Source organism: Opisthocomus hoazin, chromosome 2 (assembly GCF_030867145.1).
Source record: "Opisthocomus hoazin isolate bOpiHoa1 chromosome 2, bOpiHoa1.hap1, whole genome shotgun sequence".
NCBI lineage: Eukaryota > Metazoa > Chordata > Aves > Opisthocomiformes > Opisthocomidae > Opisthocomus > Opisthocomus hoazin.
In genome coordinates, this window is record NC_134415.1 from 102,615,144 (window position 1) to 102,642,204 (window position 27,061).

Genomic DNA, 27,061 nt, shown 5'->3' on the forward strand with positions numbered 1-27,061 from the left:
TTAGTTTGGACACAGGGAAGAAATTGTTTTCAACAAGGGTGATGAAACACCGAAACAGGTTTCACAGGGAACATGTGGATGCTCCATCATTGGAAGTGTTCAAGGTCAAGTTGGACAGGGCTCGGAGCAACCTGTTCAAGTGAAAGATGTCCCTACCCAAGGCAGGGAGTGTTGACTAGAGTATCTTTGAAACTCCCAATGCAAACCATTCTATAATTCTGTGATTCTAAAACTGGCTACCTGTAGTAAAGTAGTGAACATCACAAGCTAGTGCTATGAGTTGGTTGTCTCAGCAGAGAACCACCTCATGCTGCTGCAGTAGCCCTGTGTTCTTTTCACAGCTCTGAAGCTGGCTGTCACACATAGTTATACCTGGCACTCGCTCTTCAGAAAGGGCAGCACACCCACACTCAGAGCATACTGCTCTCAAATAAAACTCACAGGTTGCTCTCCTCATATAGCTCCCATCTAATTTGTCATATGGTATAGTTACAAGAACCTGTTTTTAACCAGTAACATCTTCTTCTGACCTACCAATTAGTACAGCAAGGTGGATACAGCATAAATCGATGGGAGGATGCTAAACCTCTCAGCACTGTTCTCTGCACAGTGGGGGAAAGCAGAATTCCATACTACCCTTCCCTTGAGCTGAACTAAATTAGACGGGAAGAAAAGTTGTTACTCTCCTTTCATGCTCTTGCTCTACTTTGCCCTGCAAGTTTCTACCACCCAGCATCATCCTCTGCCAATGAGTTTCTCCCAGCCACCAATAAACACAAGAATGAAAGTGATAATTGCTCTTCTCAAGTAGTCTGAGAGCAACAGAAAAAGTTCCTCACTTTCTTGTTCCTCTAGAACTACTTTGGCATAACTCCACAAATCTGTGAATTAAACAATCCAGAATTTCATTAGTCCAAGCAACAAGAGGATCATGTGTAAAAGGCACTGGATGGCTGAAAAATAATGCCTTTCCATAATATGAGATCTGCCTGAGATATTGCCTAAAAGTGCTTGACATTGTAGCTGCCAAAACCCCGGAGTTATACGATCCTTTAAATAGTGGTAAAAATGTAAGAGCCTTTAAAACAGAGCAGTGCTTGCGTGTCCTCCCTCGCTGCAGATGCACAGGCGCTCACTGCATTTTGCTCCCCGCAGGGGACGTGGGGGTGCAGTTCCTCCCCCCCCGCCCGGACGAGGTGCCCAAGCTCCCAGAGGAACGCCAGTGACCCGCGGAGCCCTCCCCGTCCCACCGGTGGCCAGGGGCGTCCCCACCCCCCGAGCACGGGCTGCCCCGGCTGTCCCGGGCTACCGACCGCCCCCACCGCCCGCGCACGAGGCCTACGAGGAATACGTAAGTAACCGCGTGCGTGCATGGCAGCTGTCCACCAGACCCTGTGGTGAGCACCAAGTACCTCCAAGACGGGAGACTCCAGATCGATGACTCCTCTGTCTCTGCTGCCTGCCTCCTGCGGTGAATTACAGTCTGGGTGACACAGCATGGCCATAGACCTGTGTTTTGGGTGACATGGGTTCGTAGGATTGTTCGCAGCTTAGTTTTGGATACGAGAAGGACGTGCTGGTTAGCTCTCAGGGCATCACAAAAGAGCAATACGGGTATTCTAAAGACTATATTATAACAAACTAAAAGTCACTCATTAATGTAGGCAAGTTGTTAGGAATAACAAAGTATATCCTTGGTGAGAAAACAGGGTTTTTTTTTGTTCTTCCAAGTCCTTTTTATTGTGTATAAATATATGTATGTATATTTGTATTCAGCATTGTGTTACAGATACAAAACAAATAGAAATTCAGGTAATTGTCATGAAAGCTGATAAGATCATGCATATTGAGCAAGGAGCAGTACTAACACTCACCTTTCGTAAGAGGTGTTAAAAATAATTGTGCTGTAAACATCAAAGCTTTCAAATCGTCCTCATTAATGTCCCCTCCTGGAACTATCACCATAACAACACATATCTAAGTAGAGGAGAAAGTACCATCAAATATGATGTCTAACTTCTTTCAGGTGTGGCAAATCCAAGGGTAAGATGAACATCCCATCCACTCCATAATCCTGTTACTAAGGGAACCATTGAGAAGATACAGTATATCTGAGAAGATGCAATTTTATTCAGTTAAAGGTCTTCATAGAACAGAAGAAAGGAAATTGAAATAGAAATTAATCTTTGTTGGTACAGCTTTACTCAACCATCTGTATTTGTAGAGTAGAGATTAGATCATGGCCACTTCAAATCAGGGACGTGCATTCTGTTAATGCCAAGAGTCACAGCTGAATAGCAGCTATAAAAAAGGAGGGGAAGAAAGTCACTCTCTGTTATTGTTTACCTCAACACAGTGTCCATCTTTAAATGAGATTAAAGTCCTGATAAAAAATGAATATAAAAAGTATACCCCTCCTTGATAGGTAGTATTTTATCTGTTAGTATCAAAATATGTGAGACCTTCCTGTTCTGTGCAGAACTGTGTCTTTTCCTAATCCATGAGTGACAAATTTCAAAACAGAATCCCTGTAATGTAAGATCAAGATTATAAACTAAGAATTTTTTTTTATTATCCATCTACAGTACTGGTAAATGTCCTAAGGTATTGAACAGCTTTTAGGAAACATTTCTTACACTTTTTCTGGATGGTAAATATATGGAAAGCAGAAGAAGTTGAGGCAGCTGGATTATCAAGGTTAGGAAAGCATTCAGCCATTTCCACATGGTTTTGAGATGCTTACACTCTCAAGAGCACAAAAGATACAGAAAATTAAAGGAGTCATTTTAGTTTGTGATAGATTCTCCCAATAAAAACAAAGAAATATGTTTGTGTTTCTGTTTTGCCTACTTTGGTAGTAGAAAGAAACATCTTGCCTTGTAGGACAATTTCAATTGTTTTGGAGATCATGCTATCTGTTATGCCCTTTCAACATCTATATTCCACAGCTGGGAATACATGGGCTTCCCCAACTGGCTGTCATCCACCCATTTGCAATGAAAATCTCTTGCCATTTTGCAAAGACTTGTAAGTGTGTTCTGAATCATCTTGGTATCTTAAGGACTGGCATAATAATTAAAACTCTGTTGGTGTGCAGGTAGAAGGAAAAGTTCACTGTGACATATCTGCATATGAATTTATAAATTATATTTTAGGGAAAAATATTTTTAATTTTGCGGGAAATTATCAACGCAGTTTTTCTTTCCAAATAAACCACTGCGTCACATATTTGGCTGGATACTAAAAGCAAGTGGATCTGTTTGTTGACCAGCAACAAGCGTCGTGTGTAATTGTTGTTCTTTCACACTGAATCCTAGAGATGAAAAACTAATTTATAATGAATAATTTATCCAATTTACTTTGTCTCATTTTCTGCTTGTAGGCAACCCACAAGCGTATTACAATTTCTTTATGTGTTTATGCTTTTCATTTTTGACTACTATACGCAAGCACCATTGGTTTGATTAGCTGTGCCCATGAATGCAATGTCATTGATGGTCAGTATCAATATTGTGATTTTTCTTTGCTCTAATTGAATACAGTCATTTGATCGCTGAGCTAAAAGTGAACGCAACAAATAGAACAGAATTGCTGCAGTGGATTTTTTTTAAAATGTTTAAACAGCATTTCCTGAAAAAAAATCTGTAGATATTTGCTCAGTGCTACTAATCAGAGATTGTATTGACTGTTTGACCTTGAAACATCTCACTGTTCAAATCAGTTTGAATAAGCATTTAAAAGTTTGGATCGCTCCTTTGTAATTATGCAATATGTAAATATTTCGAGGTTTCCTGATGGCCTTTGTGAGTGCCCATAAAAGCAAATGTCTAAAGGTTTCTCAAAACAAGTGAAGTCTTGCCATTTTACCATGTTTACATTCAACATTTTGAATGTCAAGCCCAACCAAAGAGAAAATAATTTGGAACAACTTTCAGAAAAGAAGAGGGCTAGAAAAGGAAGGGGGCGTGACACACCTCACACCTTTTTCTTTAGTGGCTTTTGAAACAGATACGTAGCTTTTATTGGGTGCAGTGTAGACAGTATCTCAGAGGAACTTCAGAAGAGAATCCACAGGAAGAGGAGGCACAGATGTTAGAAGGTATATGCAAAAGGAAAAAAACGGTTACTATGTGAACTTTCCCCACTTTGAAAACAGCTCATTGTGTGTGAATTTGGATGGAGAGCTTAACTAACAGCTGTCGTGCAGCTTCTGGGGTCAGAGAGGTGGTCCTGGGGTTGTAACCTGGTGCATAAGAGTGCTGTTCAAAGTGACTAACCTTAGTTCAGCGTGACCAGTCTGTATGTGCTCCTCTTCTGCTAAAGGAGAGGTCCACTAAAGTGCAGTTTGGAGCAGAAGCTTGCACTGGTCATTGTGAACCTTCCTCAGAAGAATTTCCTTTCATGAAGCTGAACTTAGGCCTTTGTCATTGCTCTCTGAGGTATGATTTTACACCTGTAATCCACAAATGCTGCCATACTGAAGATGTCCCTAGCTGCTGAAAAGGATTCAAAGCTTCATTAAAAAACAGCCTTCTGGACCTCGGGTTCTGTTGTGTTTTTTTTTACTGAAAACCACGGTGTGATTCCCCATTAAGTGCATTGTGGATCACACTTCTACTCCTCCCACAAGTGCAGTACACTTGAATTGCAGCTTAATTCTTCTTTCCATGTGTATCAATACATGCCATGACCAGTTGGCAGCAATGGCTCAGTCTGGAACTTTTCAGGAGCACTGACTTACCACTGAGCCGTGTCGTTGGTCCCGGGATGCTGGAGAGCCGGCAGTGGATGGTAGGGAGGGCAGCAATGCCAGCAGCCTCCTCAGTTAGAACTAGTGACAAGATGGCTCTTTGGGATTTATCAAATGCATTTTGCAAGTTAGGTTCATATCCAACACTGTATTGGGCAGAGATGTTTCGAGTAGAGAGAACAGTACTGGAATTGCATTTTATTTGCCTCTTTTAAACTTGCATCTCATGCAGTTGTGGTCTGAGGTATGAGTTTAGTATGTTAAACAGCTGATGTCCCATCTACAAATCATACAATGTTTCTATATTAGTGCACAATGTTTCTATATTAGTGCACCAGGATAGGTCCTGCTTCATCACCTTCATGATGACATTGCTTTTGTGCCATTTTTTCATTGCAAACATTAGGATTTGTTTGGTTGGACATCTACTTTTATCATCTACTCAAAATACTGTGAGGAAAATTAACACTGGTATCATCTTTACAGATTGAGGGGAGACTTCTGAAGTCTTTTCTCAACAAAATTAAGCAACTTTAAAGGCTAAGGTCTTGTTGGCAACTTATGAAACAGGCAACAGACACAACTGATTGAGGTTCATGATTTATAGAGAAGTGAAGAGCAAGGAGTGCTTGAGTAGACCTTCCACTGGAAGGAACATCCTACTGAGGCAATGAAGCCATGTTCAGCATAATATATTTTAATCTGAGCATCCAGACTTTTTCACTCAACACTAAAGCCCAATATTTGAAGGGTGCTTAGCCCAAATATAAGCCCAAAATACCATTGCTTTCAGATCCTGTTTTTGGAAAGCATTTGACTCGAGCTGTATTTTTGCCTTCTGAATCAGAAGTTAATAACGAGCTGTGCAGTGAGGTTTTTCTTCATGTTTTTAAAGAGCTATGGTGAGCCTTGCTAAGAGGTCTAATGTGAATCCAGAAGTGACTTAGCACTTGTTCCCTTACCCCAGATGCAAAAAATTACCAAAAAAGAAAAAATTTGGTACTAACATACACATTGTTTTTATATTGTATTTGCACTTGCATTTTTACTCCGGGATAAGAATGGAGACTTTTTACTCTGGGATAAGAAAGGAAACTTTTGCACAGAAAACTACTCATCTTAATATGAATACTTAGACAAAGAAATACACAATTTGTTTGCAAGAAATAGGCCAGTCTGTCGAGACACTGAGAAGCTGGTACAGCTCCTGGGTGTAGGACAACCAGATTAAAGAGCAATTTTAAATGCAAATATTCTTTCTCACCTCTCATTTCACAGATCAAACCAGCCAAACGCAGCTTCTTGTTATCTGCTGGAATAAGCGAAGAGCAATGCTTTTAGAAAGTCACTGGAAAAGAACCACACAATAAGATAGATTGTGCTTTTAATGTCATGCTGTTCTTCCTCTTATTTCAAGCTATTTAAAATGAAAGCAAATGCCATTCAACTGTTTAGTCGAAGATCAATGGTTATTTACATTTTTCAACAGTTTTCAAACAAACTGGAAGCACTATGCTCATGTTTATTCAATGCCAGCCTAGACAATGAAAGAACTAACAATAAGAGGCATTTTGTCACACTTTAACATTTTAAAAAGAATAATCAACATTTACATGTGACTGTGATCCCCAAAATTGTGGTTGCAGAGGCTGTGTTTAATATTTTGAACTGGAACTCGCAGGGCTTTTAAATACATTCTGAATGCCACTTCTGAATGCAGGTGGAAACTGTGTACAAAGACCTGCACTTCATGACATGTTTGTGCCTGTGTCTGTGCTTTAATGAGTATGTTAAAGAGAGCAATTGGCACTTGATTCTGCTACTTTTGAAATCCATTCCTATAATCCCAGTAGGATAATCTCAGTGAGAGTGAAGCCTGGACAACTAGGAAGACTTGTTCCAAACCTTAAAATAATGAAATATATTGGGTGTTATGATAGTCAAAGGGGATTATTTTCATTTTTTTTCTAAATTGGTATTTCTGAGTTTTAAGATGTGCCATTTCTTTATTTCTGTGCCTCTTTTGGATGAAAAAAAATCAATGAAGAATGTACTGAGACTAAAGAGCTTTTGAATAAAGCTGGAATTATAGACATGGGAATCTGCATGGCTGAACAACATATTGATTAAATGTGATTGATTACCTACTTATGCCCAAGGCACTTAGAAAAAGAGCTAAACTATATTCACTTACATCTGCTGTGGCTTGAAAAATCAAATTTTATTTTTACGATAATAGCGATAAACAGGATAATGTTTATATTATCTGAAACACCCTATTGAGCTTTAGAAGAACACTGTGAATGATGGTCTCATGAAGGTGTAGTGGATTTTTCTGTTAGTTCTTCAAACTTTGGAGAATTTGGTCTGTTGATAGTATAAATATATTGCGAAAAATCTAGCAACGTAAATACAGAATTAAAGTAGTAGCAACTTTTTTTGTGTTTTTCTAAGAGCAAAAACTACAGTCAGAATTAAACCTTCAATGTCTGGGAACCTGCAGTTTTAGAGTTTTTTGCTTACCTGTGCAAACTGTCGTTTGGGTCTTATTCATGTAGGTCATACCTGAATAAATCAGGCTTGCCCTGTGAAACCAAAGGAAATACCCTGAGAGCAATGCATCAATAAATGTGAATACTGCTTTCAGACTCATCACTGCTATGAATTTCTCACAAATTACCTATGTGCTCTAGAGGAGACTTTATTACATCATTTTCTTCATTAGTTTTTATTTTATTGTAATAATCGTAGTTATTCAAAGGACTAAATTTTACTCATAAAATACATAAAACTAACATCTACTTACAAATGCTGCAGAAAGATTTGGTGGAGGATAAGCTCTTCTGTCGTCCTTTGTATGCTCTCCTTACTTGGCAAAAATAATTGTCTCCTTGCATTAGTTATCAGGTTTTCAGTTCAAAATTATTTTCTATGCTAGACAGAGTATAAAAGAAAATGCTGATGCAACTGTACATGTTTTAGTATTATACATGATGTTAATACAACTACAACCTAATAAATATTTATATTTGTTATGTAGAGATCTAAATGAAGGGCATCTCTCAACTGATCAACCAGCCTTCATATGGTCCTTAAATATTCATAGTGTATGTGGTTATATTCATAAGATCCCATATAAAAAATATATGAATTATTCTCCATAGAGACAGAATTTGTCTGCATCATGCAGTGCACCATTTGATCATTAAACAGTGTGAGTGTTCAGAAGCCTGTTACCAAAAATACTTGTCTACTGTCACTTGGATTTGTCACAACTTGTCACTTGGCTATTTATCTGATGGAGAACAGTCTTGGTTGGTACAAAATAACTCCATAGCATTTGCTGGCTAAACGTGTGTGCAGTGAAAATATGTCTGCATCTCCACCCGTGTTACCTTTGTCAGGACAGTTTGCAAAGGTGAGTTATAACTTACTTTTTTTGTACAAACTCATGCAAACTTAGAGGATTGCTGTTAAGGACTTGGGACAAATCCAAGTTGTCCTAGGTGATTCCCTTCTGAGGGGAACAGAGGACCTGATCTGCCGACCAGACCCATCCCACAGGGAAGTGTGCTGCCTCCCTGGGGCCCGGGTTAGGGATGTTGGTAGGAAGCTCCCTGGCCTGGTGTGGCCTTCTGATTATTACCCCCTTTTGGTAATGCAGGTTGGCGGTGATGAGATCACGGAGAGAAGTCCCGAGGCCATCAAAGGGGACTTCAGGGCCCTGGGGCAATTGGCTGAAGGATCAGGGGCACAGGAGGTGTTTTCCTCAATCCCATCAGTGGCAGCGAACAGCACTGAAAGGGACAAGAAAACTCACCTGATTAACAGGTGGCTCAGAGACTGGTGCTGTCGGTGGAATTTTGGTTTCTTTGATCACGGGGAGGTTTACACGGCACCGGGCCTGCTGGCAGTAGACAGGGTCCAGCTGTCTCAAAGGGGAAAAAGAATTCTTGCCCATGAGCTGTTGGGGCTCATTGAGAGGGCTTTAAACTAGGTTCGAAGGGGGAGGGGGATATGACCAGGCTAACTGGAGATGAACCCAGGTGTGGCATGCCAGAGTTGGGGGTGAGATTGATAGTCCAGCTCAAGTGCATCCACACCAATGCATGCAGCATGGGCAATAAACAGGAGGAGCTGGAAGCCATTGTACAGCAGGACAGCTGTGACTTGGTCGCCATCACAGAAACATGGTGGGATGACTATCATGACTGGAGTGCAGCAATGGATGGCTACAAGCTCTTCAGAAGGCATAGGCTAGGAAAGAGAGGCGGTGGGGTGGCACTGTATGTTAGGGACTGCTTCGACTGTGTAGAGCTCGACAACTGTGATGACAAGGTTGAATGCTTATGGGTAAAGATGAGGGGGAAAGCCAGCAAGGCAGACATCCTGCTGGGGATCTGTTATAGACCACCCAACCAGGATGAAGAGGCAGATGAAGTTTTCTGCAAGAGACTGGCAGAAGTCTGACAATCGCTAGCCCTTGTTCTCGTGGGGGACTTCAACTTATTGGATATCTGCTGGAAATACAACACAGCAGAGAGGAAACAGTCCAGGAGGTTGCTGGAATGTGTGGATGATAACTTCCTGACTAAGGAACTGAGCCTACTAGGGGAGGTGCCTTACTAGACCTGATGTTTACTAATAGAGAAGGATTGGTGGGAGATGTGGTGGTCGGAGGCTGTATTGGGCTTAGCGACCATGAAATGATAGAGTTCTTGGTTTGAGGTGAAGTTAAGAGGGGGGCCAGCAAAATCACCACCATGGACTTTCAGAGGGCAGACTTTGGCCTCTTCAGGACGCTGATTGAGAGAGTCCCCTGGGAGAAAGTCCTGAAGGGCAAAGGGGTCCAGGAAGGCTGGACATTCTTCAAGGAGGAAGTCTTAAAGGCACAGGAGCAGGCTGTTCCCATGTGCCGCAAGACGAACCGGCGGGGAATAGGACAGGCCTGGCTGAACAGGGGGCTCTTGCTGGGACTTGGGAAAAAAAAGGAAGGTCTACCACCTATGGAAGAAAGGGCTGGTGACTCAAGAGGAGTACAGGAGTCTCGTTAGGTCGTGCAGAGAGGAAATTAGAAAAGCAAAAGCCCAGCTATAACTCAGGCTGGCCACTGTTGTAAGAGATAATAAAAAATGTTTTTACAAATACATCAACAACAAAAAGAGGGCCAATGAGAGTCTCCATCCCTTACTGGATGCGAGGGGGAATATCGCAACAAAGATGAGGAAAAGGCTGAGGTACTTAATGCCTTCTTTACCTCAGACTTTAATAGTCAGATCAGTTATCCCCAGGATAGTCAGCCCCCAGTGCTGGAAGATAGGGAAGGAGAGTAGAACAAACCTCCCACAATCTAGGAGGAAGCAGTTAACGACTTGCTATGCCACCTGGTTGCTTACAAGTCCATGGGGCTGGATGGCATCCACCCAAGAGTGCTGAAGGAACTGGTGGAGGAGCTGGCCAAGCCACTCTCCATCATCTATCAGCAGCCCTGGCTAACAGGGGAGGTCCCAAATGACTCATGCATCACCAGTGTAACACCCATCTACAAGAAGGGCTGGAAGGAGGATCCCAGGAACTAGAGGCCTGTCAGCCTGACCTCGGTGCTGAGCAAAATTATGGGGTGATTCATCCTGAATGCCCTCACCGGGCATGTGAAGGACATCCAGGGGATCAGGCCCAGCCAGCATGGGTTCATGAAAGGCAGGTCCTGCTTCACCAACCTGATCTCCTTCTATGACCAGATGACCTGCATAGTGGATGAGGGAAAGGCTGTGGATGTTGTCTACCTGGACTTTAGTAAAGCCTTTGACACTATTCCCCACAGCATCCTCCTGGAGAAACTAGCTGCCCATGGTTTGGATGAGTGTACTCTCTGCTGGATAAAGAACTGGCTGAATGGCCGAGCCCAGAGAGTGGTGGTGAATGAAGTTAAATCCAGTTGGCGGCCAGTCACAAGTGGTGTTCCCCAGGGCTCAGTTTTGGGTCCAGTCTTGTTTAACATATTTATCAATAATCTGGATGAGGGGATTGAGTGCTCCCTCATTACGTTTGCAGATGATACCAAGTTGGGTGGGAGTGTTGATCTACTCGAGGGTAGGAAGGCTCCACAGAGGGATCTAGACAGACTGGATTGATGGGCTGAGGCCAACTGTATGAGGTTCAACAAGGCCAAATGCCGGGTCCTGCACTTCAGTCACAACAACCCCATGCAACGCTACAGGCTTGGGGAGGAGTGGCTGGAAGGCTGCCTGGCAGAAAAGGACCTGGGGGTGCTGGTCGACAGCCAGCTGAGCATGAGCCAGCAGTGCACCCTGGAAGCCAAGAAGGCCAACAACATCCTGGCTTGGATCAGGAATAGTGTGGCCAGCAGGAGTCGGGAGGGGATCGTGCCCCTGTACTTGGCCCTGGTGAGGCCACACCTTGAGTGCTGTGTTCAGTTTTGGGCCCCTCACTACAAGAAAGACATTGAGGTGCTGGAGTGTGTCCAGAGAAGGGCAACGAGGCTGGTGAGAGGTCTAGAGAACAAGTCTTATAAGGAGTGGCTGAGAGTGCTGGAGTTGTTTGGTGTGGAGAAGAGGAAGCTGAGGGGGGACCTCATTGCTCTCTACAACTACGTGAAAGGAGGTTGTAGTGAGGCAGGTGTTGGTCTCTTCTGCCAGGTAACTAGCAACAGGATGAGAGGCAATGGCCTCAAGTTGCATCAGGGGAGGTTAAGATTAGATATAAGGAAAAATTTCTTTACTGAAAAAGTGGTCAGGCATTGGACCTGGCTGCCCAGGGAAGTGGTGGAGTCCCCATCCCTGGATGTGTTCAAAAAATGTGTAGATGTGGCACTTCGGGATATGGTTTAGTAGGCATGGTGTTGGGTTGATGGTTGGACTTGATGATCTTAGAGGTCTTTTCCAACCTAAGATTCTGTGATTCTATGATTCAATTTAATTAGTGCTGTTGAGAGTTTGGCTATTGTGTGAATTCAGGTCCGATGGAAGGCTTGGGTTTTCTCTTTCACTTCTCAAAGTTTCTTATCCAGATTTAGTGCACCAAGGTACTGAAAAGTTAAATAATTTTGGACTGCAAGGGTAATAATGACTGCTGAGTTCCCAGGGAGCCAGGCACACATATATACTCACTGGTAATGAGAAAAGCTCAACGCAGGCTGCTGTTTCTTGCAAACTGATAAGCATGGAAACTTCAGCTGTGCCAGGCAATTACAGAAGCCTTGAGCTGTGGTTTCAGGAAAGACTCAGTGTGAAGATGATGCCATGGCACTTAACATTATCGTACCAGCCTTGCCTCCAGCATACCAGTCTCACTCGTGTTTTTCAGTCTAACCTTTTGGTAAACTCAGATTAGTGACTTTTTATTACAGTAGATAAACGGGGTGCTCTTTATATCAGTAGATTTCTTGTACAGCTGACAGAGTACTTTTGTGTGTTATCTTTACTTATTAGGATTTTTTTGTGTAGCTAAAACATGAGCTTTATTAATATGGTAAAATGCACAGTTTGGGAACCATTTTATATTAATTGAAAGCTTTTATGGATTGTTCAAGAATAGTACTTTAGTTTTACCGGAATTTCAAGGGTATGTATTTAAAAAATATTTGCTGTTGCAGGAAGCTTTCATCAGAGTTCATCTATGTTCTTCTTTTCAGTACATTTGTGACATTATCATCTTGCAAAAAATACTTTGCATAAAAAGGCAGAGATACATATTTAGCAGCTCCACTTAAAATCAAAGACAAACATTACAGAGCACGGTTCTGTTTCATTCTCTGTCTGACAGGCCTTTTAGCCAGTCGCCTCTATCCATACACTTAATGCTTACTCAGGATAATTGAAAAAGAGGATTTGTATTTGGTACAATAAAAGGCCTGAGAAGTAGTCTTACATCCCTATAATCTTTTTTCCCTCATTATGTTCACTGCATTTGCAATTCTGAATTTCAGTTATACATAGGAAGAAAAATGTTTGTGCTAGATGAATTATCTCACGTATTTGGGTGCAGAAGTACCTGTCTGGCAGTATGCCGGTTCTTTAAGGGAGGCTTAAATATATACATGAGCCTAGATTTCCATACACATAGGAATGCACATATATATATACCCTGTGTGTATATTGTTAGAGACAAAGCTGGCTCAAGCTGTGCCTTGGATGCAGGCCATCAGCAGGCACACAGCAGCAACTGCTTCCCCAGAGGCAGCATGTGAATGTCCCATTATCTACTTCTTTTGGAAGGAGAAGGGTTTATGACTCTCCAACTGCCTTAGCATTTCCATTAAATCTTTGCTTGGGTATAGAGATACATGCTTAAATTCTGATACTGATATGTGTATATGCTCTCCACAGCTACAGCACAGAAAAAGGCAGTCCATTTCTTCCAGCCCATCTGCTTATAAAGACGTTATATTGCACAGAGCTCCTCTGCAGCCAGCAATGTGCAAGAGTAACGGTGTAAGAAATCAGTCTGAAGGATCAGAGAAATAAAATTTAAAGCATACGTTTTCTTTTCTAATAATACAGTTTTGGAAAAAAATGTAAATGTAGAAAATAAATGTAGAAAGGGAAATGATGCTAACAAGTATTTAAAAGAATAGTTTTACTTGTATAATCAGATGGACTGGATGAAGTACACATTTTTTTTTCTGTCTTCAGTTTCTTTAGCAACGGTGGTATTAAAGTGACTGGGACATTCGTGTGAGTACCTCTTTATCAGATAGCTAGGTCAATGTTGTTCTCAGATATGCTCAATTTTAAAACAATCAGATCAGCTATATTTTACCAAAGGTGCAGCCTTAGTGTACCTCTTTAAACTGCAGCGAAAACTTTGAGAAAATTGATCCTGTTGTGAAACACAGTACCTTGAGTTTGACCTATGGGGCTGTTAGAGAGTGTAGCAATCACTCAAAGAGGGAGAGGCAGTATAATGGCTCCGGGACAATAAACTAGAAGACTAGAGATGAAAAATGTTCTTTCTCCATACAGACCTGTTTTTTTTCCTGATGAAATTATGGTTGCCTGCATTTTAATGGCTTCTACAGTCATTATAAGTGCTGTTACTCATAGACAGCTAATAGCTCTCTGACTACCTGCTGTTGCTTTGTAGCTCTTGGTGTGGTGTAAAAATCTGTGGAGTGCAACGTCTGAAATCATAAAGAGTGCAATGTTAGTTAAGTGAAATTTGGTAATTAATTGCTCTTATATGTTACTATTATAAGAATACATTAGTATCCCAAGGACACTCTTGCAAACATACCCCCGTACTACCTTACGCAATACAGTAAAACCGCATTTGAATACTTCCCAAAATCAGTGTATCTGTCCAAACAGAGTTTATAACATTACATATCAGTTCCTAACAAGGTGCTTTAGCTGTAGCCTTGGTGTTTATACAGTCGTCTGACTCTTCTGGGCCAATTAGTGAGTTTCTGTAATGAAAATATAAATAATACTTTAGATAGCATACTACCACCAATTCTTTTGATCACCAAATGTTTGTCAGATGCAATTTATTCAAGTCTGAATGAGGATACAGCATCTTTAAGACTAGAAACCCCATATCCGCTTACCTTTTGTTTGGTCTTTCCAGTCCTTGATTGTTGTCTCTTACTGTACAAGCTTGCAGCTTCAGCCATCTAAATTTTTAGAAAGCTGAAGTTTAAAAAAAACCCAACCAGATATCCTAAAACTGAGTCTTATTTTGGGGCAATATATAAATTCATGTACTATGCTAAAGTATTTTAATGTTTTAGTTTCTCCTTCCCTGTATTAAAATCACACAGCTTTTCCCAATTTCCTTTCTTAGCTATTTTTCAAAAAGTTATCTAAAGAAGTTGTTTACACTATTTATTGATCTTTCTGAGGACTGAACTGTAAAATGAGCAAGTATACATTTGAATTATACACATTTAGATATTTTAAAAATAAGATTATCAAAGACAATCTTTTGCTGAACCATTTTACTCGCAGCTGTATTTCTACAACCACACATAGCCCATGCGCTTGTATTTATCAAGACTTTTCATGTACCTGTCCTTACACATGCTGCAGCTGGGAGTTTTCTGAAATAACATGCATTTAAAAGAAAATATATTGAAATTCAATCTATATTTCTTTCTATTTTATGAACCAGTTACCATCAGTCATTCACTTTTTGGACAAACACTGCCTGTGCTATTTAACTGGCATACAGAAGTAAAAAGTATGCTTGTTTCTTTTAAAACAAATCTTATTTGAAGAATTTGTGATTCCATTTTTATTACCTGTTTGCATGTCATTCCAAAAAATGGCTTCAGGTTTGGTTTGGCTTGGTTTGCTTTTATTGTCAAAATTGCTCAGGTATGTAACAGCTTACCATGCTGCTTTAATTTTCTTTAGTTATCAGTAATAATAAAAAAAAATAAGTGCTTTTAAACTGAAACAGAATTTTGGAAGTTGGATCTTCAAATATTTTTGACACAGCGGCATCAGTTAACCAGATGGTATACAAATTTTACCTCTGTCAAAGGGAAAATTGCTAGAACAACAGACTTTAGTAAACTAGTAGTAATTTTACTCTGGTCTGTTGCAGTCTGGATATAAATAAAATACTAAAATTGACAGTCATCATGAAAGAAAATTATTATAATCAAATAAAAGTAAGTCAAGGCAGTGGAAATCAGACTGTAGTGGAGATGCAGATGGGACCTGTGTTCCACTGCATGTTAAACTTCACCAAATTTAAAAGTGGACACTGTAGCTGGGAGGAAAAAAAAAAAAGCAGAGAGTCACTAAAACACCGTTTTTGAGTCTGACGTCATCTATCAAATAAATTAGAAGCCACAATACTTTGGTCATTTTTCACTTTCCTGGAACAGCCCTTCCAGTTTCTTGCAAGGCCACCCGTCATGCAAACACCCTAAACAAATAAATCCGAAAAGTCACTCAGAGTTCTTCTAACTTATTTCTCTTGAGGTACCTGTTATAAGTTGCCATTTTGGGAAAAAGCAGCAGAGGTGTCTTGTATGTGCTGAACATAATACAGAGCAACAAAAGTAAAAAAAAAAAAACCAGCACACTCATTTTCATTGTTACATTCCTTTAAGTCATGTTTCACTTGTTTATTTTCTAAAGGGCAAAAAAGTCTCTCTGATGCAAGTGATTTGTCTTGTATTTGCGTAGTCTTATTCTGTGTAATAATGGAGTATTATTACAAGTGAGGTTACTACATCAGTTGTAGCTGCAGTCAATAACTGTATGGCTGAATCAGTGGTTCGTATGTGTACTAATTCCATTTCCGTGCACAGTGCAGTATGAAGGGGAGTGAGAGCATTTTCCTCCTGCAGAGTCTGCTGCAGCCCAGAGTTGTGGATAGGGTTGTGTCATTGGGGAGGGAGTGTCGGGAATGAAGCTTTAAATCCCTAAAGGCAGAGGAAGAACTGAAAGTCTCTGTCTTGCACCTTGGATGAATGAAATGCCAGATAAAAAAAAAGTGAAAGGACTACTTTTTCTTGACTCTTGTAGATTTCTTTTTAAAATAAAGACTTGACCTCTTGCAGAATTTCTGCAGAAAATGTGGACACCTTGCCACCACAGAGGCCTCAGTACTGAAAACAGGACTTGCCTTCCTGCAACCCAAACAGGGGCACCTAAATCTTGGAGAGGATCAAGCTCTGTTTTCACCCTTTCCAAGATGACAGCTAAAGGGTACTAAAGGGTACAGCACTGTAGGGTACCATTCTTAGGTACCCAAGTTTTCCTGTACATCATACAAGAAAGTACCTCCGTCTTAGATGTCATTAATTCCAGTAAGTCACTGGAATTCACTTACTTCCTAAGTAAGTCACACAGAATTTGCAAACAAAGCAGTCTTGTAAGTCCTTAAATTACTTCTGAAAACAGGACTTAAATTCTAAGTAACAAAGGGTTTTATTATTACATGCCATTCATTTTGTAGAAAACTTATGGTTAAAAAAATTATTCTAGCTTTAAAAACAAAAATCATGCCTGTCTGCTTTGACAAGTCTGTCACCTTCCTAGGAGGAAAGCAGACCACAGTGTGGCAAGGAGGCAATACTGGTTTGATAGTCCTTGATTGAATGAGGGCATTGGTGAGGTGAAATTCAATTTTGAAAGAAAAGACTTTTAAAGGATCTGCGTTCTTTCCTGAGGACCTCAGTCAAGCTGTAGACAGAGTACACAATCATTTGTTGTTTGTGTTGGAAGAAGGGAATCATTATGAAGAACTAAGCTTCCACTCGCTTTGGAAAATACCAACTCATCCATACTTGATCAGAGTTTATATGTCTGGGAATAAGCAAACATGTTAGCATCAGACTGGATGCAGTCTGAGAAACTGTTTAACATTCTCTAGAGCAGAAGTAATTAATGAAAGCTGAAAGACATTAAAATAAACTTCCTGGCTTCAGTAACATGAGACTTTACCTTCTCTAGCTGGGAGAAGATTTTGTTGAATAGTTCCTTTAAAGCTGTGTATCTGTGTTACCACAACAAGTGTGAGTGTACAAATTTGTATGACTTAGATGTTGAGAGCATATGATAGAAGACTAGAACATTGTTTTGGGAGGAAATTATGTTTCGTTATTATTCGTGTATTTTCCATCCTCTGAAAATAACACATGCTGACATAATAATTTGTTTTGTAAAGAACGCTCTTGCTCTGCTAAAAGTGCTGGTTAATTTTCCACTGTAAGTTTTATTACTGGAGGTTGTTTTCTTGAACTGTCCTGAGATTTGCTGACCTTCTTAGAAAAACAAAATGAAAAATCCAAAGATATACTTTGTTATGAACCTTATTTGTTTCTTGAAGCCTGTTAGATGCAGCCTAGAATTTTATGACTGCTTTATCGTTTCCTTATTAAGTAAAGTAATTTCTGAAAGTCAATGTAAAAACTGCTGTAAAAAGGACCAAGTGTTGCTGTAGCCTACTTCATCCACTGCGAGGAAGAGAATATAGAGGCAAAGAAAGTGAATACCAAATTAGCAAAACCAGCAGGATTCTTAGGATGCGTACCGGATTGCATATATGGTCTATAAATTGTCTAATCATCGTGGTCCTTAAGACTGCATATTCAGAAAAAAAACCCAAAACAACAAACATATTGGGCTTTTGGAAATAAGGATAGTCAGCATTTTGTGTTGGCAGGGGGTCATGCAAGTCTGTATTCCATCTCTTGAGCAGAGTTCAGAAGTACAAGCAACGTAATAAGTCAAAAATCCATGAATGCATCGCTGTAAATCCAGAGTGGCTCTTCTGAAAAATGAGATGGAGAACAAATTGAGCACAGTTGCATTTCTAGGTAGAAAATTAGATATTCTGAGAAAATTACTGCTAGGTGGGCAGACGCAAGCTTTGGTGCTCTGAGATCCTTCTAGTTGTGCCACCCAGCAAATTGCCGAAAAAGTTATTATGTCTTACTCTTCTCAGCAGTAGGTTTAAAAACTCTCCCATCTGGGAGCAGCAGTAACAATTTTCAGGTCTTATGCAATCAGTAAGGACTTAATACAAAGCAGGTGCATTTTTTCATGGATGGATTCAGAAGCACAGTGGGTTGAAGCTCCTAGGTGTTGCTGTCCTTACTCCAGTAGGTAGCTGGAGGTCAAGAGAAGAGGGAATCTGATATCTGTGCAGTTATCTTTTACTCTGCGTGGCCTGGGGCTGCAATGGAAGCCATAGACTTCAAAATAACATTTCAGTATGTGTGAAGCAGAAAGGGACTTCCCCCAGGACTGTGGTGCAACCTGCTCTCTCAACATGATTTCTGAATAGACCCAATTAGCAGGAGCGGGGATCTCTGTCAGACAAAGCAAAAAATGTGATAGATTACCTAAATATTAGCACAGTCTGGCTGTAATGGCTTGATTTATTTATTTTAATTGATATAGTGCTTTCAGGATTTTAGATTAGCAGTTTAGATTTAACTGCGCCTAAAGCAAACCACAAAAGGCAAGTTGACTCTTTGGATTAGAGTTGCTTGTCCTTCATAGTCCTTGGAGGGGTACAAGTACAGATAAATGGGCAGCAAAAAGCCTTGTTTAAATTTTGGTAAGCAGCTGTCAAAGACACAGTAGCTATCCTTTGCCAGTCCTGAAGAAAAAAACTCATCATGCGTAATCTTTCAACTAAGAGGCTTATTGAACACAACAGGAATGTAAAGATTATTCCAAAGGGTGCTGGCCACTGTATGAATTGCCTCTGTGATTTACAGCCGCAATACCATGCGCTGCATGAATTTCATGACATAACAATCTGTCAGTTCTCGAAGCTATAAAGTCATCCCTTGGAGATAACTGAGTCAGCCTTACACTGATGGTCATTTCAAGACATGGCTATCATTTCTTTGCTTAATAATAAAATGATGATGTGATTTAAAATGTCATTCTTTAGGTATAAGACTAACTATCCCATTAAACTACAATACAGATGATAGATATTGTAAGATACTGTAACTGCTAATCTAGTCCGAAGTAACGTAACAGATCCATTTCAAATTGGATAGATAGGAACTGGCAAGGGCCCATAAACTGCTTGGAAAAGAAATGGGATGTCGTAACCGGGTTATTAGTGAGATGCTAAAAATGTTCACAATCATTTTTACTCAGATATGGAGAACCAAAGAGTTCCAACCATCTTTGGCTGTGAAGTGCTATGATTTTATTTATTTGTGTTTATTTAAGATTCCAGAGTTGTTTAGATAGTGTACAATTACGAAACACAAACATGCATCGTTCTCCGAAGAGTTTCCACTGTGTATAAGAATCTCCTGTAGTGGTGTGCCAGTCCATAATGTCATCAGCATGGGAACTGAACACCTTACAGGAACACATTAAATGAGGCTGATTGTTTTAGATACAAGTCCTTCTTTACATCGAAGTCTACTTAAGGATGAACATCATTTAAACTAGGTGTATCTGATTGAGGATTTGTATATGTTTAGAGGAATTATTAAGTTTTCTTTGCAGTTAGAGAGCAGAAGAGGATCCTTTCTGATAGCTTCACGTTGGACCTCCCTCCATCATCTCTGACTGGTCCCTGAAGAGTTTCTGTCTCAGGAACGGGGCAAGCTTCACCCAACATACATTGTCGTGACATAACTGTGTGTTTGTGCTGGCAGCTGCAAAGATTTAACACCTTATAGAAAGTTCAGTTCTTCCTGATAATGGAAGTTTTCAGCCAGCCTCTGGTCAGTAGAAGATCTTTGAGATTTTTCAGTCCAGTCAGCATCTGGAATGTGAAAATCAACAGCTCTGAAGCTCTCTAGAGAGAGAAGGAGAGTTATAATGTACTCAGAGGAATGAGGATGTAGATGTTACATGTGGTAAGAGTTAGATTTTGCTAAGGACTGATACCTTTATGCAGATCTGCCACATTATGGCATCGTATACTGGTGTTGAGGCCCGTGCTCTCACCCTTTTTAGATCAATAGTGAATAAGTAACTAGAGGAGGTCAGAAACTATCTAGTTCTCACCTAGACCTAATCAGATATCCTGATATCTATGAGCAGGGTGTGTTAGATTATCAGATACACTTGGAATAGTCTTTAACAAAGCCACAATAAGGTCTTACAGAAGTATAAATTGCACTGAACTTTTCATTATGAGAAAGGTGGGGGCTTAATAGAAGTTATTATAGAAGAAGTAGTTGGGAATGCAATGAAAACATCCTCACTATTCACAAATTGACTTAATACTGTCTAATCAATGAGGTGCTTCCTGCACACCTGCACTTTCTATGAGTCATATACTCTGCACGTGAGCGTTATTAGCATAATGACTGACTATTTTAAAATGTGTTTATAGTAAATACACAGATTTTCTTTTTTGGGCAAATAACCATAATATGGATAATGAAAAATTTGTATCTGTAATTAATTTTTTAAAAGGCAAAACAGAAACTGATATCTATACACTTGATATATTTAATTACTGGCTTACTGCTATCATACAGCATTTCCTTCACCATAGATTTCTGACAGAAAGAATAGAAGGATAGTCTTTGTTCCAGTCATCCCCTATAAATATTGCTGATTCATGCAACACATGCATTCACACAACACAGATCTGGGTGCTGATCCTCTTGATCTACTTGGCCTGGATTTATTCTTGGTAATGCTACCTTTACTAAAAAGCCATTTCATGTTGTGGGTGAGACAGAAGATTCAGTCATGCCCCAACACCATGTTTTGTATTCTTCAGATTTTGTTTCACCTCCTCTGTTCTCATCCAGAAGCTTTCTACTCCAAATTATGGATGGTGCCTCTTTCAGCTTATCTGGTTTTTGGTACCTTTGATCTAAGCTTTGAGAAGTGGAATATAAGATACAGAAGTCTCTTCTGAATCCCTGACTTGTGTCTGCAAGCTGCAGTTTGTAGGCAGTGTGTCATCACTGTCATAATGAATGTGGTATTAGAAAGCTCATTCATCTTGCCAGAGAAGACTTTTTCAGCAAGGTATGTAAGAGATTCTAAAAATAGCTCTTGACATCAAAGGAGCTTACAGTGAGAAGAAAAATAGCCAAAAAAACAGATAGACCTTTCATATTGTATTCTCTTGTTTACCTATCCAAACCTATAGAATTATCATTGTAGTTATACATTATTTATATGGCATCAAGTGTATAGTAGGCACTGTGCAAACACACATTAAAGCAAATACTGGGCCAAGACGTGCATTCTAACAAAGTGTGGACCAATGGCTGAGGATGGGAAGGGTAAGTAAAAGCTCACTGCTATTGAGTGAGTCCAGTCCTTTAGGAATCAGGGTCCAGTCCTTTAGGAATTCATTTTGGAATGATGGTTGGTTAGAAAGTTGATACAAAAAAGCCAAGAAATTTCAAACATCTTGCAACAAGTAATCCAATTTATGCATATGACTTTTAAAAAGTCTCTTAGGAACTAACTTAAAAACAAAGTCGCTAAAGGAATCAGTTCATCAAACACTGGGCCCAAAGTTGCTTTATTCCCATATTTTAAATTGTAGTTTTGCTTTCAACTAAAGACAACTCTCCCTATCCCCCGAACTTTCACAGATCTTAAATCTAAATTAAACAGAAGCTTTTTGTGGTTCTGCAAGTCTCTGATTATAGGCAAAATCATTAATAAGGGAAACTAGCTGTAGTGACTTAATAATGATCCTAACTTTAACATCAGAATATTCCTGTAGAATTGTTTCTTCTTACACTGAAATGAAAGAATTGGTGTAGGTTAACGTGAACACTAAAGTTATTCCACAGACTATTTTCCCCTGATTGCACCTCAGCTAGATGAAAAAATCCATCCTTTTCTGTATGCAAATACACAAAGGTACACTCATTAAGCAGCAGAAACCTAGCAGAAAAGACATCTTTAGTCTGCACAACAAATGCATTTTCTATTGACTTGAAAGTCATGTCTGCAGCTAAAATTATATAATAAAGTAGAAAACAAATTAAAGTAATGGAACAACGAAAATAGTACTCAAAATATTGAAGAACAGACTGAGAACTTGGGGTTGGATCTTGGGGAGTGAAGTCTTGAACAAAGAGTAAGAATCAGAATTCAAAATTAGGACATCGCAGTCTTCAGTATTTGCCCCACACTTGAGCCCCCTCGTATTTCAGTCAATACCACAACAGCCCGCTAAGGGAACCATTAAAAGGAAAACCATACAAAAAAAGGGGGTTTGTTCATCACTCATTTTGGTGGGTGTCTGCAATACTGGCAAAGAATAAAGGTCATTTATATGGGAAATACTTGCTCCCAAAACACTTAGTATTCAATACGGACTTATTATGCAGTATTATCAAATCACATTAGATTGCATAAACTTTTCTGCAGTGTAATCAAGTGGAAAAAAATGACAGATGCAGTGCATCAGATTAGTTTGACAAGAGCAGTATTTATATCTTGCAAGCAATGACATATGCTGAAAGCAATACCATTTCCGGCTATGGAGGCAGCACTGTTTTATCCTGAGAATTATTCTGTTTAAAACTGTAGCAAACATGTATTTCAAGAAGTACACAGTTGCAAGACTATCTCAGACTGTTTTTACATCCATACAAATTATGCATTCACTGATAATTGAAGTGTTTCGAAGGAGAATCAGCAAGAACAAAATAAACCTTCAGACTGTACAGTTTTCTAGCATCTAAAAGGAAAATGCTAGAATACATCCTGTGTAGGCAATGGACCTGCTTTTTTATTCTGGATTTGAATTGGTACACATGTACTGAATCAGGTTTAGACAACACAAAGAACCAGAAGGGAAACTTGCAACAAGATGGGAAAAGAGACATGAGGGAACAGTAAAAGTAAGATAAAAAAGGCCAATGATGAAAGTCAACAAAGGCAGTAAACTTGAATTTTCAGAGAAAAATGAAAAGGTGGTGTTCAAATAAAAGAATGAAGTTGAAGGAAACACAGCAGTATTTGGAACAGTGGAATAGCATGCCTGTCTGTGACAGAGAGATTAAAATCCCAACTGAGAGAATGAGAGCAAAGCAAGAAACCCTGCTATGCTTTTATTGATGAACAAGGGTCGCTCATAAAGAGGAGCAAAGAGAACCAGAGTAACGAAGTGGAGAAGAAACTGGAGAGGAGGAGTGCATGGGAGAAGATTCTGTGAGCATAGACAAATAAGAAACAGTAGACACTGAAAGACACCGAATCCTTTCGATACCAAATAAAATTCAGTGGGTGCCAAAAATCCCATCTCCCATCAAATTTAAAAAATACATCCTTTAGTGACATTATAATTTATGATGTTAACATGAATGAGATGCTCACTTTCTAACTCTCACCAGGCAACAGTTTAGACTACCCGTTCCCTTATACTTATTTGCATATGGCTGTTCTGAATAGCCAGATACGGTTCCTTCTCAGAATGTACTGGTTTCATCAAAAACTGGTTTCTATTGGGCTCAAAGTGTATTTCCATCTGTAACCACTATCATGGATTGTGAGGCCTGGCTAAAGAAAGGCTTATCAAAAAGAACACAATCAAATACTTACAACTGGCTTAATAATATAGGTTGACCTTCAAATATTTTTCTCTGATACAAGAAAGTGCAATGGATGAATCTGCTTGCTTGTTTTCACTTTTGAAATGTGTCCATTGTTGCTTGTCACATGAATTGACCGTATTTCCTGGCCTTTATGCTTAGCGTCCCAAATGTGTGCATTATGTACTAACCATTCCTGTGGAATTTATCTGTCTGTTATAGCATTTTGAAAACTTTGTTTGCACTCTCTGATTTTCATTTATCAAGAGTGTCATCCTCCCACTTCCAGCACTAACCATCTTGATGTTAAGTGTTTTCTGCCTTGCTCTTCAAACCAATATCAAAGATCAATTTACGACTCTAGTGTGGGAGGCAACTTGCAGAGACTCAATGGATTTTATGACATTTTTATTTATGTATTTTAATGACGTGACATGACTACTGTCTGGACTACTTTCATTTCTGCTGGGGAACTATAATACACAAAAATGCAAATGGAAGAATCTAAAGGATAAAACTAAGCTATTTTAATAAGAGTCAAGATATGGCAAGAAAGATCACAAACCTCTTCCTCTTTCCTAAACAGTTCTCGTAGTAGTGATCACGCAAAATGCCCAGGCATGCAGGCAACCAGAAAACCCACCTCTGAAATGCTCTGAACAATGAACAATTTTATTCAGTTATTTTATTTGCAGTTTAGCACTTAGAGCATCATTTATTTCTGGGAGCAGTTTACTCCTACCAGCATCTCCCTGTTTTCCCATGACTTAAACCAGTCAGCAGCAGGAGTGGCAGAATAAAGTAGTACTAGAGAAAGATAAGTGGGAACTTACTTGCTCCTCTGCTCGGCTCACTTCCAACACTTACCTAAATATTTTGATCTAAACGTGCCAATCCTATTTGGAAGTGGTTGCATGTATTTAAATTCTGGAGCCTTTGAGCCAGTGGGAGAATATTCTGCCTGTGCTTTGCATCATCTGAAGCCCTGTGGCAGTGTTGGAGCAACACTGCACTAAACCTCATTAAGATGTATATGCTACTGAGTCAGACACAGGCATCCTCACACTTCTTACTGACTGCACATTTACTTTCAAAATACCTTCTAATCACATGCATAGGAGGGAATAAATAACCTAGCTTTAAAAAATTCCTTCACAACAATTTTCTACATTTTCCCCTGCAGGATTTAAGGAAGGTAGTTACTCGTACTCCAAAATATGTATGGGAGCACATGAAGGTGAAATTATATCGAGCAGTCCACCACATTTCTGAATAGTGGTCTGGTATGTGTTAAACTGATGGGGTGGTGTGTTACAAGTACCAACTGCTAGAATGTGCTGGGATGAGGACTAGTTTGCTACGTGTATCATCAGTGCTATAGTAATCTGCGAAAGTAAGTCTTGGCGAGTACATGTTTATTATTATTGGAGAAAAGAGGTTTATATTTAGAACTGATCCTAAAAGATTTTCAGGAGGAGGCAGACTGAGGAATGGGTGGTTCTTGTTACGTGTTTCATGTAGGTGTAAGGATGAAGGCAAAATTTTTGCAGAAGGGAGGGAGTACACATAAATGGTGAGAGAAGGCCGCAGTCCATTTCTTGTGCAAGAAAATGACTACACTTCAAGTGATTATTTAAAATAGCAGGTGAAGAAAAGTTGACATTCTTAGGAACATACACAGAGACTGAATCATGACACCAGTAATATCAGAGTAATTCCTGAGAAAGCCTGGCACTAATGAGGAAACAAATAAGGTCACATGAGCACATTCCATAAAATGTGAGAGACAGGGGATAGTTTAGAAGAGAATCCTGGTCAGTAACAACAGTGACCAAAGCAATGCTTTACACTCTGACGACTTTTTTCTTCTGAAAAATGTCAAATAATGTCAGCTTTAAAAAAAGTTGTTTATTTTCAAATAGTTATGGCTAACACAATGTCCAGATAATTTTTTTTAATGTAACACCGCAACTTAAAAGCCTCAAAATAAATCTCTGCTTTAGATGAAATTCCACAAGTTGTCATTAAATGAATTTCATGTTGTCACAGAAAGGAGCCGTTTTTCAGGATTATCCAAAAATGAAACTAAGCATACTGTCGCAATACATTTCATCATAGCTAATTTAAGTAAGAATGTGTAGGTTTTCAACGGCTTAAATTATTTCGTTTACTACGGTATCTTATCAACAACAGGACAGATACACAGGTTGTTGTTTTCCCTGCTCCAGAGCATTTGTATTCTTTCCTTAAATTCTGCAAGACAATTGGAAGATATCCAGAATATTTTAAATTGCATTTCCAATCATTTTATTTTAGCCCTTCATTTTCCAACTCAGGTCGCTAAATTGTATACCAAATGCCTGTAAATGAAGAAAGTGCAATGAAAAATCACCCTTATTCAAAACACATCCACTGTATCTGCATAAGCCCATGTTTTTTATCGAGTACCTTCTACTTATTTATCAGTGATCAAAAGAAATATGTGCGTGTACTTGTTGTGTTAGAAGACTGTGTGTGATTGTAGGATTATCCTACAGTGGTTTAGGTCTGGATTGCAGTGGTTTAAATTAGGCTTTGCCGACTGGACCTCTAGAGGAACTTTTCACATCTTTAAGCCTTTACATTTGTACAGTGTTTTGTAAAAGTGGTTGCAAAAGAAGACTACAGTTTGCCTGGGACTGAGACCTGGTTCTTGGGTTGATTTAGGCGGTGCATTGCAGTTCTCACTGCCCCTGTTGAATCTATGCAGGCCTTCAAGGATAGCAGAGGTGCTGTGGAGCACCTGTTAAGCGACTAAGGACAGATCACCTGGTACTGACAATCAGAAAATTAATTTGAGACTACTTAGGGACTTCTCACACACACAAGGATCCAGTGGGTGTCATATGGGCACTATGCTTTATCACATAATGCAGAGCAATATTTAGCTAGAGTGGGAGCAGTATTCAGTATCCTGTGACAAAAATACACAACTACTTGGTTAAAGCAAGGGAAGATTTACATTGATGTGAGTTGAAGGAGAACATCTTACGTATGTTAAAATTCGCAAGCTTATAGATAGAGATCATTATGATCATCTTGTCTGACTTCTTGTATAATCAGGATCATTTTTCCTCATGCTTTTTGAAACATGGACAGAAGAAATGAACATAATACTCCAGCAGCAGTGGACCAGATCTTCGTCTGTTGTACAGAGGGGTAGGACTAATGGCTTCACTGGTCCTCCAGTGAAGTAGAAATACAGAAGATACTCCCTCATCCCCCAGCAACTGTAGCTGGGGTTACTGGCTATTACCCTCCCACTTAAAAGTATGGTAAAGTCATCTGAGGGC

General features: G+C 39.6%; 1 protein-coding gene across 7 annotated transcripts in view; it reads left to right on the forward strand.

The window, feature by feature from the left end:
- The window catches only part of KHDRBS2 (KH RNA binding domain containing, signal transduction associated 2), a 430,741-nt gene that overhangs the window by 270,972 nt on the left and 132,708 nt on the right, over positions 1 to 27,061 (forward strand). For all 7 annotated transcript variants that reach the window (XR_012763239.1, XR_012763238.1, XR_012763240.1 and 4 more), the window contains one exon: positions 1,156 to 1,351. Coding sequence is in view for 1 of the 7 variants with exons in the window: in XM_075414613.1 (XP_075270728.1) it covers positions 1,156 to 1,351 (196 nt within the window). In the remaining 6 variants the exon portion in view is untranslated. The remainder of the gene's footprint in view (positions 1 to 1,155; positions 1,352 to 27,061) is intronic.